The 21,790-nt window shown below is 29.6% G+C and overlaps 1 protein-coding gene across 1 annotated transcript; it reads right to left on the minus strand.

The window, feature by feature from the left end:
• Positions 1–1,892: 1,892 nt before the first annotated feature.
• LOC112685775 (protein Wnt-1-like) lies at positions 1,893–21,350 on the minus strand. The gene is made up of 7 exons (XM_025557757.1): positions 20,937–21,350; positions 6,025–6,157; positions 5,814–5,934; positions 4,544–4,704; positions 3,907–4,014; positions 2,289–2,560; positions 1,893–2,161 (listed from the first exon to the last, which is right to left on the minus strand). Exons 1-7 carry the CDS (start codon positions 21,002–21,004, stop codon positions 1,972–1,974), a joined length of 1,053 nt encoding a protein of 350 aa, XP_025413542.1. The 5' UTR covers positions 21,005–21,350; the 3' UTR covers positions 1,893–1,971.
• Between the last annotated feature and the right edge of the window lie 440 nt (positions 21,351–21,790).

Here is a 21,790-nt window from a genome sequence, read left to right on the forward strand (position 1 = left end):
CGTACGTTGTCAGACGCGATTGAGCGAATTAAGATAAACAGTAATTAATAATAAAAGATTAATAACAGAGAAAACGCGCGAGCATTGACCACATCAACTGAGCAGTGTGTTTCATAAAAGACAATAGAATAAAACACCGTGTTCAAGATATCGAGAAACTATTGGATTTATGACGAAATCATATACGAATATCAGATACGAAATCAATATCGATCGATCGATTATAGGACGTCGCGATCAACTGCATAATCACCGGAATCTAGTAAACGGGGTCAAATAATGTGTGTTCAGCAATTTCAACTTACTATTATTAGCAGCACGGCGAACGAAGATGACGGAGATTTCGAGTATCCTCTGTTGTAACCGATTAATAACCGACCATAATGTTAATTGCCGTATAATTAATTCTATATGTTATGTTCTACTGATTAATGAACTTAACGTCGATATTATAAATAGTAATATACGCAATTTAGGTACTTGTTTATTTAAGGCTGTATTTAAGGGATGGTTTGAGGATGCAATAGCCTCATCAAAAATATTTAAGTGGGTTGCAACATTTTTACAGTGATTCTAAAAAAAAAAAAATAGGTTTTTTCGCATTGTCAACGGAAAATTATTTATGAATGATGAATACGAGTAATTAAATTTAGGTAGGTGTATGAAAAATAAATGTAATATTGTAGTAAAATTATTTATATTATTTAGTAGCGTATAAAAAGTATATCTATTTAAAAGTATTTTATTTTAAATAGTATTTTATTGATATTTGTTTAATCTTGATTAGTATGAGGATGGAACATTCATACCGAGAGGTAACCCACCAATCAGTTTTATAAAAGGCCATTTTTTACAACTTTATTTTGGTAATAAAAACTCAGTTTTATTTTTTTTTATTTTTATTAATTACAAATATTGTGTTATAGTATACTTAAATAAGGAAAATTAATAGCGATCGTTGCAAGTGGTTTTTTACTGAATAGTTGAAGACACTTGTTTGTAGATTTGTAGTTTAAGGAAGAGAAACTTCAAAATGTTGTTACCTCTGGGTGGCAAAATTTTAAATACAGCCTTGCGTATAACTATCAATTCAGGTTGTCAATCGAAAGTAAAATAAAAAAAACAGGTAGTTATCTATTCAAATAATTTATTTCTACATGTCTTATAAATAATTTCTTTTTATCTTTGAAAATTAAATTTCTGTATTACATTAGCATATAAATATAAATAAACTTTAATTATTGGATTAGTTTTAAATACATTTTTTTTTTCAAAATTATTACAATAATATCGGTATTAGTTTAATTAAAAAATAACTATTTATTTTTCTTATAAAAAAAAAACTTAATTAATACTGTAATGTTCGTAATAATAATAATAATAATAATAAAAATTAAACTCTAAAAAACAACTAATAAATACATGTGTGTATGCAATAAATGTAACTCTAAGTACAGTATGGAATAAATTATAACAGAAATCTAAGACAGATGTGGGAAGTAAACGTGCACTCAATATAAATATTATAAAATAAAGATTCTTATAGCTATACAAAATTCTGCATTGCCTTATAAGTATATTATTGAACATGATAAAGTTAATTTGAATAAGTGGACAGATTAATTTTAAATTCTGAAACTTTATGATAGTCATCTATTACGATTACAATGAACTCTATAATTCACATCACTCTACACATCAGTCATTTTCTTAACACTATTTACTCTAATTTCTAATGACTAATTATGAATGTAATAGTATATTATATTTCTATTGATTTAAGATTGATATAGTGTGTAATGACGGTGTTCAAACATTAAAAAAACTTTCAAAATTGAGACCATTAAATATCCTATACATAGGCATTTTTAATAAAACAATACACATATACATAGGTGACACTTATATTTAATATAATATCATTCATTTAAATCGTAAATATCTTACACTGAGACGGATCAAGTTGTACGATTAATTACAAATATATTCTTCCTTTTTGTATTTACAAACTTCGCAAGCGACGTTACAACACCAGATGAATTTACATTTACACTTTTCCTCAACGTCCCTCAATCTGATTTGAAATCCTCTGTGGCAACACAAATGCCTGCATCCGTCCAGTCCTTGACACACGCGATCGTAAGTGCCCATAATGCTCAGCCTACGTGTGTTTAGACAAAAAGTAATTGAATATTGTTAGCGTGAGTATTATCATATTATATTTATATGTTTCTGTATACCATTAGGAGTTTAATTTTTACGGAAATAATATAACAATGTTCACTTACGATTCGTTGTGCTCGCAATAGTCCGGAGATGAATCCAAGTACACGAGTTCCGTTTTGTTAGGCGTCTTTCGGTCCATTCTGACCGGTCGTAGTTTTTTGATTTTCTTCCGTTTTTTCTCTCCTAGCCGTACGTGCGAAGCGCCTTCGTATCGTACCATCAACGAGTCTCCGATATCGCGAAACGATGAGAGTCTCATCCAACAAATTCGCACGCTGCATGAACCGGACATACCGTGACATTTGCATACTTTTTGCATGCTAGAGCGAATGATCTAAAAATCATAATACGGTCATTATTTGTCCGACGTATTCGAAATAAATACATTTTCACGTCGTTACGGGAAATTCGTCACATTTGAAATTACAATTGTACTTCATTTTACAAGCATGCAAATGTGCTTTCGAGGCGAATACACGCATAGACATATGTTTATAGATCACAAAATGTAAAAGAAACGAAAACACTGCTAGTAAATTATTTACATACACGGTATACGGTACAAATATTTAGATTTTTTTTTTTTTTAATTATTATTGTCTTACATAATACAATTAGAAGCAAGGTAGTTTTTAAAATACCAAATTTTATTTTTTTAATTACTATCATCATTAATTAATGGAGTTATTGATTTGCGAGTTTCAATTACTAATATGAAATACTGAGAAAATGACCCGGTAGAATATTATAGTAAACAATTTAGGAACACAGATTCTGTGAGGATAAAAAAAGACAAGAATAGGGGGCAGATGCGATACAAGAGTTGGATGTAAAGCTGCATACGAATTTTGTCCCTAAAAACGAAAATATACGTCACGATGACCGTGTTGTTTTTGCACAACACATCCGAGTTACATCCACAGTTTTTCGGTGACTGTTTCAAGTTCCGTTAGAAGAAGAATTATATACCATACATAATCAAGTTTATATGTTTGGTGATAAACTCGTAGATTATCTAGATTATAGATACCTTATCTGTAAATTCTACTTTATTTTCACTTCGAACATTTAACGTATAATCAATGAAAATATTTTTTATTTCAATTTTGCGACAATAATATAATATGAACAATTTTGAAATAATTAAACTGTTTAGTGAAAATAATAAGCAATTATACTGTGTTAATGGATACCAATTTACTTTTAAAAAGTTTTTCAAACAATTCAGAAGAATTGCATTTAGCGATAACCAATTTAGACGAGATAAAAACTAACAGGAACGAAATGAACAGGAAAAAATTGAGGACGCAACTAGAATAAAATATCATTTATGGACGTAATTTAAATGCTCAGGATGTAATACAGAAACAGGTGGCTGATACAACTGCATTTTTCCTACGCACTTAAAACCAATTTGCGACGTACCAGTGGTTTCGAAAAAAGATCGAAAAGCGAAAAAAAAGACATATCTGTATATTTAAAGTTAGTTTATAGTAAAACTTTATACTAATATCTTAGGACAAATATCTTATAATTTCACAATCAGGATGGCTTAACCATATTTTACAAACATAAATAAAAATTCAATTTAGTCGAAAAACTGTCTTCTCAAAAATGTTACACAAAGGATCAAACTGTACATTGTACTATATTATTGTATATATTATTATAGATACATACCCTCCGTCCGGCTTCGTTGTTGTGTACGTTCATTAACCCTTGAACACTGTCAGTATCTTCGATCGAGTCGACGAAATCACGACTAAATTTTTCACCAAAACGTATATCCTGCGAGTAAAAACACAATTTGTTTAAGCAGTAAGACTACGCAATATACACTGAAACTAGAGACGGTCTGGAAACAAAACGGTACAGGGATATTTGATAATCTAGCGACTTTTTTTCTAATTTTTAATAGACACATTTGCAACAACATATATAATTTATAAAGTAATCTTGGCTCTATGCAATTTTTAAAAACTAAATTAACAATTTTTACTTTTATCCCCATATTAACTTCTGGTAGATCCGATTCGGCCATGGAAGACGTTATACAATACTACTCGTATCTTTAATTATCACCTATCACAATATTTCTGAGCAAACAAACATGATTGTCAGTACGCATTTTTGGTACAATATTAAAATGTACTTAACAGATATTTATATTATATAATATGATTCATAATGCTTCTGGGCTGACACATAATCTGATGATTGTCACCAGCTGAGAGAGATAACTCCCCTGGTCAGTCCGCCTCTGATTGAAACAGTAGTGAGCTAGCGAGTATAAAAACAGTAACAATATTCGACGTACCTCTGAACATCCACCCCATTGCCAGTTCTTTTTGGAGTGTTTTCTTTGAATTTTACTGTCGCAACTGCATTCGTTCAGCTCTCCTCTGGAACACGCTTTGGTGATCGCGTACGCCACGCCTGCCGACGTAATGGCATGGACGTACGCTTTTTCTCTACTTCCTAAAATCACATATAAACATGTTCGTAATATTATTATTGTAAAGCGATTGATACTCGTAAATTCGTAGCGAATGTCCCCCAATGGAATCGTCTAGTTGAATCTTTTGGATATAGCTGGCTAGACTGCACTATATAAACACTCTAAAATTCTCTGATTAATATTCATATTACCTATGTATAACATTATTTAATGCAGGACTCCCGGGTATTACTGATATTACTGATATTTACCTCCCGAAGAAAAATGTATTCATTAATTATTTACTCCTATGGCATAACGTATACCACATATCTCCCCTAACAAAATGTATGACACCCCCCTCCTAGAAGAAGGCCTAAAATAAATATTAGGTGGATACGTACTAGCGAATGTATTCGATATCATTAATACGGTTAAATAATATGTCGACTGATACTCGAATTATGTGTACGATACTGAGCCGTTGACGCCGTGATAGATGTCTCTCCTCCTGTTTGTTGTATTAAATATTTAAGCCGAATCAGCAAAAAATGTTGAAGTGTTATACATGCATAAATTAGCCGTAACAATATTTTACATTTGTATAAAATATACCGGAAACTGAAGAATCCGTTTATAATGACTTTAAAAAAAAATTGGACGCAGTTAAAAAATTTCTTTTAGTTAAAATATTTTCTTAGATCTAAAGTAAAACTTAAAAAAAAAAAAATGTTTAAACTTAAATTCTGAGGTTCTAATATTGGAGGTATTTCTTACGTTTAATGTGGTTTTATGTGAATTTACCTCAGTTGTACTATCAGTCATCTTTGTTACGTCTTATTGTTATTTTTTTTTTTTTATGTAAAAATATTGTAGTATATTTTTAACAAAAAAAATAGTTACAAAATATACATATAGAATGTGTTTTAATTTTTTCATATTTAGCAAAGTGAACAAAATATTTTGTTAATCGAATACCATTCGGTCGATTCCATATTATTAGATTTATGTCGTGCAAAGCGGCATATCGTTATAAATTATTTTTTTTGTATTTATTTATCTATATAGATATAAACTATACATTTTTTTAGTATTTTCAGTTTAACGCGCGCATTTATTATTATATAAACAATATTATCAGTAGCCTTACTGTATTTCAAGGCATTGCCAAAAACAGACGTGTTATTTGAAAACGTAGTGCAATTCCATCGCTGCGTGCCGAACTGGTGCTGGCATTCTTCGATGGCCATTTTCGTGCCACTGCTCACGACCTATATGAAGAACACGTGAAATAACTGTATTTCAAGTATATCTATTTTTCTCCGTGTTCAACGCACTTACTTACACTTACTCTTACTTACACTCATTATGTTTTCACCGAGATCGCACAGCTGTTGTTGTCTACTCTGCAAAAATTGATATCGATAACAATTCTCTTTGTGGCTAATCAACGGGTCAAACTCTTTTGGTGGATAACTTTCCAGGCCCAAATACCTGTAAATAAAAAATAATTAAGTCAAATTAATCACTATGAGATGACTGAATAAATTTAATTGAATATTATATACTGTTAATAGTATTGTTGAGTTCACTCATCACATTATCTCAGCGCAAGTCAGTATAACCAGGGCCGACGAGAACTTTTAAGTGCCCCGAGACTGATCGGTTCCAGGCCTCTTTTGCATAAATTTGTATACATACTACTTGTACATGCTTGTACTTACTTTAGTACAGTAAAAATATTTAAATTTTCATCTTATGCTACGGTGAATGAGATTATAAAACAATTTGTATAAAAAGCTGAGATGACGTGCCCTCTCGGAGGTACAGGCCCCGGTGCTCTAACATTCCCCGTCCCACCCTCTCACCGGGCCTGAGTATGACAGAATAACTATTTATTTGAAAATTTAATTCGGAAAACGATTTAAAAAGTTGATCTAATTTATTATACTCTTATTTTACATGTATGTTTAAGTATAGATTTAAAGGAACATTTAAACATTTTTTAAGGGTTCGTAAAAAATTATAAGATTTTCAAATTGTATTACTAATAAATAAAACTCAAGTAAGTTATATTTGGAATTTTAAATATCATAATGAGCTATAGGAGAAAGAACAATAATAATTTCTATTAAGAGTAATCTATTAATAATATGACCATGAAATTAAAAAAAAATTCCACCACTATATTAAACATTAATATTTAATGGGTATAATAATGGATATGGAAATTTTAAATTTAAATCTACCGCTGTCAGAAACCCAAACTTTTGTGGTTTTATAATATATATTTTTAAATGGCGAATCGTTTAAAACACACCGTGAAATTCCAAAAACGGTTTTTTTATTTTTATGTGTACGTTAATACCGTATGTCCGTATTTCCTATCGTTATATTAGTTAATTTTTCCTTCCACAAAGAAATTATTTAGAATTTTTATGAAGAGCTTTTTAGTTCAATTGAAATAATGTTTAAAAACGTAAAAAAATAAAACGACTTGGCTATAAAACAAAATACCAATAGCTTTGCTTAGATTGTATAATAAATTAAACGTACATTTAATTTGTCTGTTATAAACGTTTTACCAATTCATATAATTAATAAGAAAGTTAAATTTATTATATGTAGTTCGGATTAAATCAGGTTTTGGTTTATAACTACAAACAAAAAACGTTTAATAAAATAAAAAAAAAAATAAACCACCGTGCGCAGGTATACGAAGGTACAGCTGTATAAAGAATAACTGTAGCGAATAACTCAATCTACACAACATTATTATACTCCACGTAATATTTTTTCTTCAGCAATATATTATGTATATAATTCTTACAAGCATGAAAAAATGCCCACACCAACAGGTAATTTTTCCTTCTATATATTGCATACAAGATTCGAAATATCTTATAGGTGTTATAATTACTGGTAATAAATATTTTTGTTTTTCCACCGCTATTTAATTTAATGATTAAAAAAAATCTTAAATGCTATGGGCGTGATCTATCTACGTCAAATTATTGAAGTAACCTAGTAATTATTTAGCCGAAACAGGCCACTAAACTGGCGGCAAAAATCACAAAGTGTGTAAAACAAATCTGACAACTTTTTTATTGAAATAAATTTTTATACACATATAAATATATATATTTTTTACTTATTGCCCCAGGCAACCATACAGTATGGGATGAGATATTATATTTTTTGTGTGTTATCTGTATTTCACCTTTACAGGATACCAATTAAACATATGTATTCTACAATTAAGAACGATTCTATATAACGTATATTCTCAAAAGTGTATTTGAAACGTGATGTATTTATTATTTATACGTATATAATATAGTGAAAGCCGTGCTCGAATTGAATGGAGAACTACGTAATAAGGGGACTTATGTGCTCTTATGAGCTATAGTTTTTTTTTTTTTTTTAATGTACCGTCCCACTGCTTCAGTTTTTAAAGAAACACGATTGTTACGGGGTGTGCATATATAATTTTCATTTTTATCATTATTTATTGATTACAATGTTACAACGATTCGCAATGGATTTACGCCTCTTTTTTAATAAATTGTGTTTTTATTATTTTATATTGAGCTTTATAAAAGCTAATAAGTAACACGCGATCACCATAATCATATATGATTACGATTTTTTATAGATATTAATTTTGTTTATTTAATAAATTTGTTTTATATGTGATATGTTTATTACAGATTGGCTTTTCGGAGGAGACTGTAACTCTCACTCACGGTTAAATAATTATGAGCACTCGGAAGACGGTTTTTATATATATAACAATTAGAGATCTGTATTAAATATATATTTTTTCAATAATTGAGCATTGGACGAAATTCATATTATTTCTTTAATAAAAATCTTATCAAAATTATCCTGATTCGTATACGTAATCTAAAATACTCTAAATTACTAATAAAATACTTGTTTAATTAATATAATATTATTATAATGTTAGTTTACATAGTACTTTGAGTTTATACATGTTAGCTTTTGTCAGTGAAAATTTCTTTCAAGAAAGTTTTATTGTCAACTAATATATTTGTATACCTATTGCGTAAATATTTATTAAAATAATGAAATTTATTAATGTTTACGTATTTTGAAAATGTGAGTACTTTGGCGAGTTATTTAATAATGTATTTTTTTATTGCGCTAGATGTTAAAAAAAGGGAAAAAAGTTAACATATTAATTTGCACCACTTCTATAAGCTCAAGTTCTGAAGATATAAGCCGTCAAATAAACCTTATACTAATTAGAGCTCTAAAATCAGTAAAATCACCCCAACGCTAGAGTTCCAAGTACCTTTATAGTAGTGTTCTTTTAACAAGGGTTATTATGCGTACACAACATATCCACGTCCTTATTAGACCTGCATATATTGTTATTCCAGAACAGGCACATATTGTTGTGTTATGGTTGCCTGGTAACCCCTTGAATTCAAAGACAAGGCTCCGCCTTTTCGGTTTTCCTTTATCTGTCAATCACCGGCCATTTTGGCCCCCCGATGACAGTCAACTGAGTAATAAGTACAAAATCTGTGAATTCTAACCTTACGAATATATTACATACATAAACCTTCTTTCTTGTGTTTAAAACACGTGTGCAATAAAATGTATCACATTTATTTAATAAAATAAAAAAATACCTATATGAGAAATAATTATAAATACAAAAATAACTTACAAAAATGTGAATGAATCATTAAAATGTTTAATGTTCAACATTTTGGAAAATCGTTACAATGATTATTTTATTGTTTAGAAGAAGTACAAGAGGGATATAATTGCAAAAAAATGTCATGTTTGATATGAATTTTACAATAATTTTATTCACGAACGTAACATAATTATTATAATTGCTTTTGATGAACAATTATGATAATTCGGTCGAACTAATGCAAAATTAAAATTTTCAGATCTTCAAATCTTTAAATCAAAATCAAATCAAAATCAATTCAAAATCTTCAAATTTGAAGTGAATATGAGCTGCTAACCATAATTCAAATAAAAATATGCATTAACAGTACTTACATAAATTTATCATTTACGAAGCGGAACGAAATAAAATTGAGGTACCCGAAATGTACACAATATTGTAGTCTACAGCAGATTCAAATAAATCCAGAAAATATATATAAATACAATATAGTGGTTATACTTATTATCATATACGAAAAATTAAGATCCCTACTACTTCTATTCAGTACTTCGTACTACGTAAAAATAACATAATATCGTCTACTCGTAGAGATTAACGGTTATACGAGGTAATTATAAGGAACTTATAATTAGTTTTATTCATAGTTTGAAATAAAAAAAAATGATTATAAAAATAATTTTATAATATTCTTCAATTTGATAATTAATAAATATAAACTTTATTCATGGTAGTATCTTTGTATGCTATTTTCGATGCCATTGTACTGTCTAAATTCTTACGGTCAAATCATAATTCATCCATGATGCTTCTCATTTTCATCAACAACGTGCTCATAAAAAAAACCTCGAATGATGGTAACATGACATGACAGCTGGAAGGTAATATGAGAGTTTTCGAAACCTATTTAAGGCTTGCGGTACATGGGTTTTGTCGTTTCTTCCACCTTACTTCACCCAAATAACATTGGTGTACATTGCACAATATAGTGCAGACAATTAACCGGATATCTAAGCAACTTATTTTTTAAGATTAATATTTAATACCATTATTATTTTACCGATTTATTTAATACATATTTTGAGCGCAATATATCAGTGATTGAGTAGTATATAAATCACGGGGTAAGAGTTGGCATATGTGCCCTGGCCTATCGTGAAATTGCAAGTGAAAACGTAAGTACAATTGCGTTGTTCAATGTCATTTTTAGGACGAAAATAAACAAATTTTATTTAATTGGTAGTATTTAGATGTATGGATATACTTAAACAATGAATCAATACCATATTATAATATACGAGTATCTACAATTATTCCTTTATATTTTGCACAATTGTTTGTAGAATTAATAATAAATTGTATGTACTCATATTTATATAATCTGTACTTAATAATTGCTGTATAAGTCATTGCGGTAGGTATGCAGTATTATGTACCCAATTTTACTTTTCATATATTAACCATGGATAACTATAAAAATAGCAACAGTATATAGACATGTCCTAAGCTAAGCGATCGTGGTAGTCCATTGACAAATCTTCTAATGAAAGTGATGGTTACGAGTAGTACATACATCGTATTTCGTGTACACATGTGGATATATAGTTTAATATTATAATAATTTATAATATATATGTATATATATTTATATTTTAATAAAACAGGTTTTGAACACTAAAATATTAATCCTATAAATTATGTTCACTGTTATAATTAGTTAATGGACACCGTAACTCAAAAAAATATATACGTATATTTGTGCATAATTATCCATAATATAAATTATATTTATGAGTGTATATTATAAATGATTTGTCTAAACTGATTTCAACTTTTAAGATTAAATCTTTCCTTCAAATCTTACATTATTTTGTATTCGATTTTCTAAACATTCATAGCACCTAAATCAACCAAACGGATTGAATTAATTTATATGCTAATTTAAAATAATTATTTTATAAACACGATTAATAATTAATACATCTATATGTATCGATTGATTTTGAATATATATAGGAATAAAAACACTATTGCGGTTATAGAACATTTATTTTTATCTCATAAATCATATATTAACATATTATACCAATTCTAAAACGTATGATTCATATGAATTAGTTATTACACTTAAAAACTATATTAATGTATTTAAATACTATAAATTATTGATTATTTATACGTACATGTATATTATTATTGTTTTACTTCATGATTTCAGATTTAAAAACACAATTAATAATAATTAGGAAACGTATAAATAAAATATACCTACATATTTTATTATTATACACCTAATTTAATTGACTTTGATCTACAGGTCCTATTGATTTCTAAGTTTTTTAGAATTACTAGTTTTCTAAGATTTATAACCAGGGCTCATAACTTCTAGCATTTGCATATTTTTTTGAGATATCCTAGAGGTACCTACGTGAGTTATAAATTTGTTTCAGATAACTAAGAAGCTACATACGAAATTTTATGTTGCATATTTTTGCATATTTCGAAGTATAAGTGCTATTTTGCTTTTTTTCGCTTTTTTGCTTATTTTTAGATTTTTGCACGATTTTGATCATTGATTTTTTTTAAAAAATTTTTTAGTAGTCTAAAACTTTTTTTCTTAAAAATAACAAGTAATTATACTCATATTAATTGTTCAAATTAGTAATTAATTCGTGTTAATTAATTTTTCTTCTTATATAACTTATATAATAATATCAGAAGAAACTGTATATACCTATACGAGTTTAGGCGATGCGCAATGTAGCGAGAGTATACGCCCGAAACTTCGTAATCCCATCAATAAGGAAACCATTATAATTGATATAATTGTAGCTTGTACTGTAGTATTTTATTTTTATAGTTTCTAGGTATTCGGGTATTCCGATATCATCACTCTCCCAAATAATTATCATTATTTACAGATTATTTTTCATTAACATTTTGCAGTCTTTTTCGATTTTTCGTACTGTATGTATGCTAGTTCGTTTCGTGAATTCAGTATCTAATTTTTTTTTTTTTTAATAATAGAAGCTATAATAATAAAATAATATAATAAATAATAATAATAAAATAATGATTTTTGTATACAAACGTTTTTTTTTGTTGCATATTTTAGTATTTTTAATGCATATTTAAGCGCTTATAACAATCTTTTTTAGAGCTATAAGTTATGAGCCCTGTTTATAACATATGATTGAATAAGTTTTAAAATTGTTTTGTGATAGTGTTTTGTTTACTCTAATATTCATTGAAATAATGGAAAAGGTTCATAAATGTTGTAATATAATTTGAACACAGATAATTTATATTTTTATCTTGATCATCATTGAAAATGTACATGATTCATCCTTTTCATCTATTTTTTATTAAAATCTAAATATTTTATGCTCAAAATAAATATCAAAGAATAAAAAGAATTATCTGTTTACTCGGATTCTATATCATAAACACGTGGCGGTATTAGTGATCGTAAAGAACATATACACACATTAACCAGAAGTCAATACTATAAAAGCCATACAAAACTTGGAGTTAGTATATATAAATATGAAAACCGGAAATGTTTTTTACTTTTCATTAAAAACGATTCTTTGATTAACATGAAACACGCGATTGATACATATATGTTTTATGTCTTAAAGTAGAATTAAAATTTTTTTTTTACCAGTATTTATAGTAGTATTTTCTTGTTATTATACTTAATATGCAGTATCTATAATTAAACTATTTACTCTACGTACTACCTAATCCATATATATTTAAATTATTTTTATTATCAATAAATTTTGTGAGAGATTATGAAATATGTTCCTTATATGTACTGAGATTATCCATTTAGAATTATAGTTAATGTCGTTAATTGCTTCGAGAAGACAATGGATCCTACTGAACAGGTTCGTGAGGGAGCCCATGAGTTCATGATTTACAATATTATAATAATTAGGTATATTCATATTATTACAAATTAAATTTAAATTATCTTAGATTTACAATCTAGTTAAAACATGCAATTTAGATACCAATAATTATTATAAGAAACCTACAGTAATATAATCAGACACAGTTTGTAATCAACTATATTAAAGGTAGGTACAAAATATTTGAAGTTCTATATTTTGTTCGTGCTGCAGCCAATTAGTAATTTATTTTTAAAACTATTTAAGCAATGATTTGTTTTTACTTCTATTGCTAGCATATTTTATTATTATTTTTAACTCTTCGTAATATTATAATATAGTGATCTGAAGACATTTAAAGAATAAAACAATCGATGTATAGGGGTGTATTATACAATTTGCAAAGAAATGGATAATAATCTGCTTAACCCATTCTTACTATATCTGTAAATATCTGAAATTAACATGCGACATAATATTCAGAGAATCTCTTTCAATCTAACTTAATGGTTGTTCAAAATATAATGATGTACGCAGTGTTTAAGAAGCTTATTCACTTCAATATGACCTCAGTGAGAACTCCTGCGGGAGTAGTAAATTGTTTTGAAAAATAAGTTTAATTTGAAAATTGTAAAATAATTTTTATCCTACTTGTACAATAATATATTATTTTAGTATTAAAATATAATATTTAATACTAAAATGATTTACATATACATACATATATATACACGTATGTATTATTTTATGTAAAAATAAACTAAAAAAATGCAGTGATGTTGAAGCCTTCGTACCGACGAAAAAATAAACGTAGCTATAGGTAGTTAATAATTTCTATATTCCATTATTATTTGAACCTTGATGAGATAATCGACGAGTTTTATTAGTCGCATTTGTTGTTTTTCATAATTTGGCTGTATAATAATGATAATAATATTTACTATCAAGGTTTTCAATTATTTTCAGACTAGATTATTTCTACTTCTGGATATGTTTTTATTTTATTTTTAAAATGTCATAAAGTTCTGCAGTGCACATGATACTATATATAATGTGATTTAATTTTTTTTTTTTTTTAAGATGGTATTGAAATATTTCTGATACGTAATAAGAAACCATTATGAAAACACGGCTTTACGGGGGTCTGGTTAATAATTATTACATGTTGTGTACCCATGTTCATATAACATGTAACATGAGGGTTTGCCTTGTATTTCCACTAGCCTTAAGCAAGAGACGTATTTTCATACGTTTATATTTATGACAACAAAACATTCGCATTATTGATTATAGTTTCTAAATACTTCTGATGTTTGTTTTTCTTTTTATTATAGAACAACGGAAATAGTTATTTATTAAAATGACTGTTTTCCTAACTAAATTCAGTTAATTCAATTTTTATAAGACTTCAGAGTTCCTTGTAAAACGTTAAAAACATTATCCAGAGTTTATGTGATATAATATTCAGGATTAACGCAACAAAGAGGTATACCTAATTCTTATAGTCCACATAAAAGGTTTAATGGAATGACTTTTTTTTTACAACCTCCATTAAAAGATATAAATAATTATATTGAAGTAGAGTAAACGTAGAAGATTTAAAGGTTCATTTATTAATGATTTGCTTTAAGTAAATAGAAATTTCTTCTGTACTTCGAGGCCCGTGTATCTTGTTGATATCACAACTACACATCATAAATACGGTTGTGTTGAAAACACCTATGTTAGCATACGAAAAATTGTATTCAAAAAAATAATTCGATTTTCTTATCGTTAGAAAAAAGTACAATAATTTTTAGTTTTTGTGAATTACAGTAGGATAAAAATAAAATACTCTAAGAAGAGATGAATACTTATTTTTAACTAAACAGATATAAATATCGAGAAAAATTAGCATAAACTGGATACTACGGTCTGCTGTAGAGCTGACAAGACAACCGTGGAAAACAATAAGCACATATTGTAAAAAGCTTTTATGAAAATAAATGTATTCGCTTTATTGTTTTTCCATGAAACGGAGCCGTAAATACTGAAGTGCGTCGGTTCGTTGCATTAGGGCCCCATGTACGAATCGTCGATGATTGCCACAAACATTAACTTACCTATAGTAGTATATTTCATAAAAATAACTTTATTTTTTTATTTATTAGGAGATCATTATATATATATATATGAAGCACAATTTCCGTTTATTTCCGATTTAATCACTCCTTAAAAATAGTTTCAACTATTCCAACTGTTACGTTATCTTTATTGCTTTTATTTATTATTGAATTATATAATAATAAATCGAAGAATCTTTTTCGATTCACTTTCAAAAGTGTAGTGATACGGTATATATAGGGTTGTTCACAATCGAAAAGATACAATTTATTAGAACATGCAATATTAATCCACATAACGTGCACATTGTTTAATAGTTTGAAATCAGTCTGCAGTGATATACCAAGGGGGCGGTCAACAAGAATGGACTTAAAAGTCACATTATTTAAAATGTACAAAGAAATAGTTCATAATCGATATTGAACTTATATCAGGAGAAAATTTGCATATAAACAAAATACCATACTATGACTAACTCGGATTAAGGGACCCATTAGGACAGAAACTCGTTCAGACCTGTATCAAATTTGGGACTGCATCTGTATTGTAGGTATATTGGACTGTTGTATTCTTTCACTGGCTCGTGAATTGGCGGCGTCTCGAGTATCGCGTTGAACCATCCAATATAGCCAAATTGGATGTAAAAAGTTAAAAAACATCATGCGAATACCGAGTCGGACATAATATATTACTAGGTATTCTCTAAGGGTATGTTTTTTACCTGGTATTTAATGAAATCCAAAATGTTCACCGAATAATAACTAATAATAATTAATCAAGTAAAATTATACTTTACAAAAAAGCAAAACTTTAATTAATGACATTGATTGAAATCAATAGAAAAAATGTCGGTTATAGTTTTTAGTGTACATAATTTAACAGTTGAAAAAACATAACCCAAATACAATCATCAGGTAACTTATTATTAGTTAACTTTATTTATAAAAATATTTTTTCCGATGGAAATCGGTAATCGCATAGATAATATTATTGGGAAATATACAAAGCGATAGATTTATAAGCAGCTAAGAAAAATCACTGGGTTCGGTTCTTTTAAAAAATGTAGAAATAAAAGTAAGGTCAAAAGATTTTGTTTTTGACTATTATTGTTTTACGTGCATACAATGTATTTCAAAACAACGTTGATAAATATTGATATTAATGTGTGTGTTAAATTTGTGTATTTAACTATATTGTTTTATTTGTGTTGTTTATAAATGACAGAAAAAAAGTAACTCTTGCATTATCAAAAAATGCATTTTTCTCGATGCAATACAAATGAGTTCCGATTTTTTCAAACAAAGAAAACCGTCCGAAAGAAACACACTGCGTTGGTACATACGAATTTAATATGTGTACCACACATAAATATATATATATATATATATATATATATATATTCGTATATTAAGTACGTATGTCCCCGTCGACGACGTCATCTCGTTCTCTTTTACCCGACGGTGGCGATAATGACTATTATACTCGCGCGCGCGCGGATGATAAAATTTAAACGGCCGGGGCGCGCGGAGAACGCGAAAAGGGAACGGTCGGCGACGGCGGAGCGGGGAAACTTAATTTCAGCGGCAAAACTCTGAAAATCGTCTCATTTTATAGTTTTCGCAACCTATAAATTTTATATCCCCCACCCCTCTCCGGGCACCTCCATCGTCATTGCCACGACCGACCCCGTGGAGGAAAACAAAAACAAAAAAAAAAAAAAAATATAAAAGGAATAAACCTATATATATGTATATACACTAGGAGATCGGCGCTGCTGCAGCTGCATGTTATGTATACGGTCGCGCGTCGTACGCACACGCCGTATCTTTATTGAAAAACAGAAAACGGCACCCCCAGAAAAATGCGGCCCTCTCGCACGGCTCGTAAACGGCTTTTGTACTTTATGATCGACACATAAAAACGACTTTATTGCCGGCGCTGCCCGGGGGTAGAGCCACTCGCCCTTACCCGCTGCAGTTTATCTGCGGAATAATAACGATAATAATCTCGCGCACGCCGCCGAAACTTTTACTCGCACACCGCACAAACCGACTCTTCCGCAACGAAAGCCTGCACCGCATTGCACGGCGCATATAATTTGCTGCGGTCCCAGTCCCACGTATATGTTCGTGTCGAGCTTCCCGATTTCACGACAGTATTACGCTAAGAGCATTCCCATTCGAACTTCAAATGGAAGAGTGCTCTCGCTTGATTCGTTTTACCGACACCGAGTGTGTGCTATTTTCGAAAACAAATATCCGTACAATGTACACATTTTATACATAAAATTGAGTTCAATTATGGTTTTCGAACTTATTTGCGATGCTTCAAGTGACTCACGTCCTTACGATCCGTTCTACAGTAATACATGCATTGCCGTGTCTTGGAGATTTCAAGTGACGGATAATTCCTCTAAACGCTCTCTGCGTATTATGTACACGAAATATAATGAAATTGTCGGACAATTTTTTGTGGATATCATGGAGTTTCCCTTTTAAGAATCGTAATTGGTTTGGACTCTTATGGAATTAAAATGCCAGTTTTTCGATAGATAAACTATTCATTGCCATGCTTTAATACCATAACGTAAAAGTTTTGCTTTCAGTGGATTAAACGCGGTTAATAATTGTTTGTATAATTGATTGAAGAAAATTTGTGTATTATTTTTCGACCTAGCTGGTTAATACATCTTACTAGAAAATTAGCTTAATTAGCCATGCAAAAAATGAGAAATTATTACAGTATGAAACAAAGCGATTGGTAGGTTGTAAGTTCAACAACTATTTTTGATGACATTTGCAATTATACTTTTTGTGTTATAAAAAAATAAAATTTTTATAACATGCGTTTACGCGTTTTGTGTATACCAGTGCCAAGAAAGTTTTTCTCATGAGAGATTTTAATTTTTCCTACTTATTTAATTTTTTATTTTTATTCCTTGGTAATAGGTGAAATAACATTTATTACGTGTAAATGCATATTAGATAGAATTTTTCAACAAAAACGCGTCTTCCGATTGAATACTAAACATTTAATTTTAAATTCTAATATAAAAATCAGATATTTCACGGGTGACAGACTACCGTAACTCCACGATATCGCTGTGTATATAATGTTTTATGAAGCAGTGAAACACTTTTTCAGAAAATTACAATTTACGTGATGAATTTTATTTTTGAACGACGAAAGGTATCCTATGCGATTACCTTATGAATAAATAAAGCTTGCATAATACTATGGAATACGTATAAATAAAGGATTTCTATGATCTGCTTTTTTTTAAAGCTTACGAATAAAATAAAAAACAAATGTTAAATCATGTACTGTTTTATAAATCGAATACATATTAAGACATTTGAAACCTAATAAAATGCGTTTTAATAAGCAAAATAACAAAATTCCTAGTTGTAATCCTATACTGTATAATTACATTTACCTTCAAACAATTACAAGTATTGTAACAAAATACTTTCCCGCAATACCAAACCTCATCCAATATTTCCATACTAATTTTGTATAATAAAATCACCGATGAATATGTCAAACTATAGGTAGTATTTTTTTTTTTTTATATGTATATATAATGACCATAATATAGTATTTAAATAACCACTATGGTGTTTACTTTAATTTTTAATTTTTACCCATTACCGTTCATGTTGCTCAATGTATTATTTATTTGATTACACAAATTGTTAAAAATAATATTATAATTAATTTCATTATAATTTTTATATTTTTTAAATGTTTAATAAAAAAATTCTCGATTGAATCTTAGTATTTAGTAAAATGTATTTATTGTGGTCGCAATGTATAAATGCATTTTTAAATTTTTATGTTAAAATGTACTTCGGGATCTAATAAATTTTAAATAACAATAAATAACCAACGTAAAAAATACAATTAATAAATTTAACTATTAAAATGTTCGGTTAAAAGTTTTGCTATTCTAATACTTTAAATTAAAACGAGTTAGGTATTATATTTTAATTAATTTTTAAATCAAAGTTGATATGTATCAATACATTTTTTATTAACTTTCACTTGCAATTTCTAAAAATTCCTATTTATAAAATTATTAAATGAATAAAAATATATTATTAGTGTATGCTTATAATTATAATTTAAATGATATAAAATTTATCAATTTTGGTTATCTTTTTCGATGTTTATAATAGTATAGTACATATATTATGACTTTCAAGTTTGTTATTATATTTAATTATAATAAATAGTATACCCATTTTTTATAGTTATTACCAAGATATAAATAAACCAAAAAAACAAAATTTACACGCATAAAACGTAATTGGTGTGCATCTAAAAGATACTATTTAGATCGTTTAAAATCTCTTATATCTTATATAAAGCAAAGAAACATACTCACAGAAAACTATAATCCACATTGCTTGTTTATAAAAGGGATTAAAAGAGGTCATTTCCCGTAATGGCCAATAAAGGAAACGTTTCACCTAGCTATTTGTGTATCAGTTTGGCTATTCAACCAGAAAATTAAAAATGTATTCATTGGTTTATTTTATGAGCCGTACTAAACCATATGGCTTGGAAATGTCCAATGCATTTTTACTGGTTTTAAATGTTGTATTGGTTTTAAACGTTTAAATAGTATACTTTTATTGTGTTTCCCCTAAAGTTTATTTATATGAGGTTTTTTTTTTATATTTGATGAAATCCTTTTTAAAATAATAGTCTTAAATATTGTCTTACAATTTAATTTCAAGTTTGAAATTTAATAAAAGCTTGATTTGATTGAAAATCGATTGTAAAAGTTCTTATTTATCCACATATTAACGTATGCTTGTTATTAAATAATAATTAAATATTAAATAAAATTATTTTTGCATTACACTGCAATGTAATTCAAAAACTATTCTTTACGTTTAACTGAAACATTGTATCATAACCAGTGATAGCTATAATATCGTAGAATAAAAAAAATTTCGTTTATGTTACATACGAACAGTTGTTTTCGTCTGAATTGAATAAATATTTTTCTTTTTAACAAAATAAGAAAAACACGTTTATTAAATTAACAATATATATATATATATATATATATATATATGTATATACCATATTATAGTATGCACTCGTATAATATACCTAAGCGATATTTATAATAATAATAACTTATTCGTTCGATAAAACATTTAATCGCGTTAATTAATTAAGAACATGCACGAGCTATTACTGGTCTTAATACTTCCGCGGCCTTAATAACGGAACACCGTTAAACATTCTTAGAGCGCTGAACTGTAAACGAAATCGGTTAAACGCGTTCGAACACGTTTAAACACGATCGAAACACATAGCGAGCTCAATCGAAATATTATAACGCGTGGACGTTCGGAGCTGTGCGTCTTCCGTTCATTTACTCGGACCGTAAGACGTTCGAACGTCGGTAAGCGCGTTGCGCGCGAGATCGAACACGGTAACCGTTCCCGGGCGGGTGTTGAACGTCGCGCGCGACAGGCGGGACGTCCGTCGCGCACGTTTCAGAAAAAAAAAAAAAAACCCCCGTAGCCGAAGCGTAGGAAAACGGGCGAACAATGAACACGGGAAAACCGTGAAAACAACGTACCACCAGTTGGCCCTCGCGACGTTGAACAGAACGACCGCGACGACGATCCGTCCGAGTGTGTGCCGCATGTCCGCGTCTCCGGTTTTCCCTCGGCTGACGTGTACGGCGGCGGCGGCGGCGTGCGATGCGGACGGCCGGGAAGCGTTCAAACGCGAATGCTGTGCGGCCCGGCGTCCGGACGTGCGTTAAGTGTTGCTGACGACGAGCGCGTGCCGGCGGCGATTGATCCCGAACGTACCATTATACGGTTGGAACGCGAGCGGGCGGCGCGTGTTGTCCGCGGACCGTTTCGGCAGCCAAGACGACGGTCCGACCACACGGGGATGCTACTGGCGACTGAAACCGACTGGAATCGCTCGCGGCCATTGTTGCCGCTCCGTGTCGGCGGCCCTCGCGGCACCGCACGCGCCATGTGTGCACGACCGAAGTTCGCGCGGCCAAGAAGAACGCGCGAGACGTCTTCGCCGGAACGCGATACGGTTTTCTTTTTCTTTTTTTTTTTTTTTTTTCAAAAATATCTTTCATCCTCCCCCTTTTGCTTTTGCGGCGTGGTTCCCGTATACGGTGACCGTTTGCGGTTCTCGAGAACACACAAGGGGGAGGGGGAACGGCGAAAATATTTATCCCGTTTGTTTTTTCCTATTGCTTGATAGACGAGAAGTAATTTTAAGTTCCATAAGCTTTACACCACATCGGCGTAACATACAATTATAGGTATCGATAGACAAAATTATTTTTTATTCAAACATTTTTGTAAACAGTAAACTGTTTTGACATGAAATCATCGTCAAAACGATTTTTAGTAAACTGTTTGCTCGTTCGTATTTTTAGTTTTTACACGGCTCAAGGGGGAA

Source organism: Sipha flava, unplaced genomic scaffold (genome assembly GCF_003268045.1).
Source record: "Sipha flava isolate LNK unplaced genomic scaffold, YSA_version1 290_pilon_pilon, whole genome shotgun sequence".
NCBI lineage: Eukaryota > Metazoa > Arthropoda > Insecta > Hemiptera > Aphididae > Sipha > Sipha flava.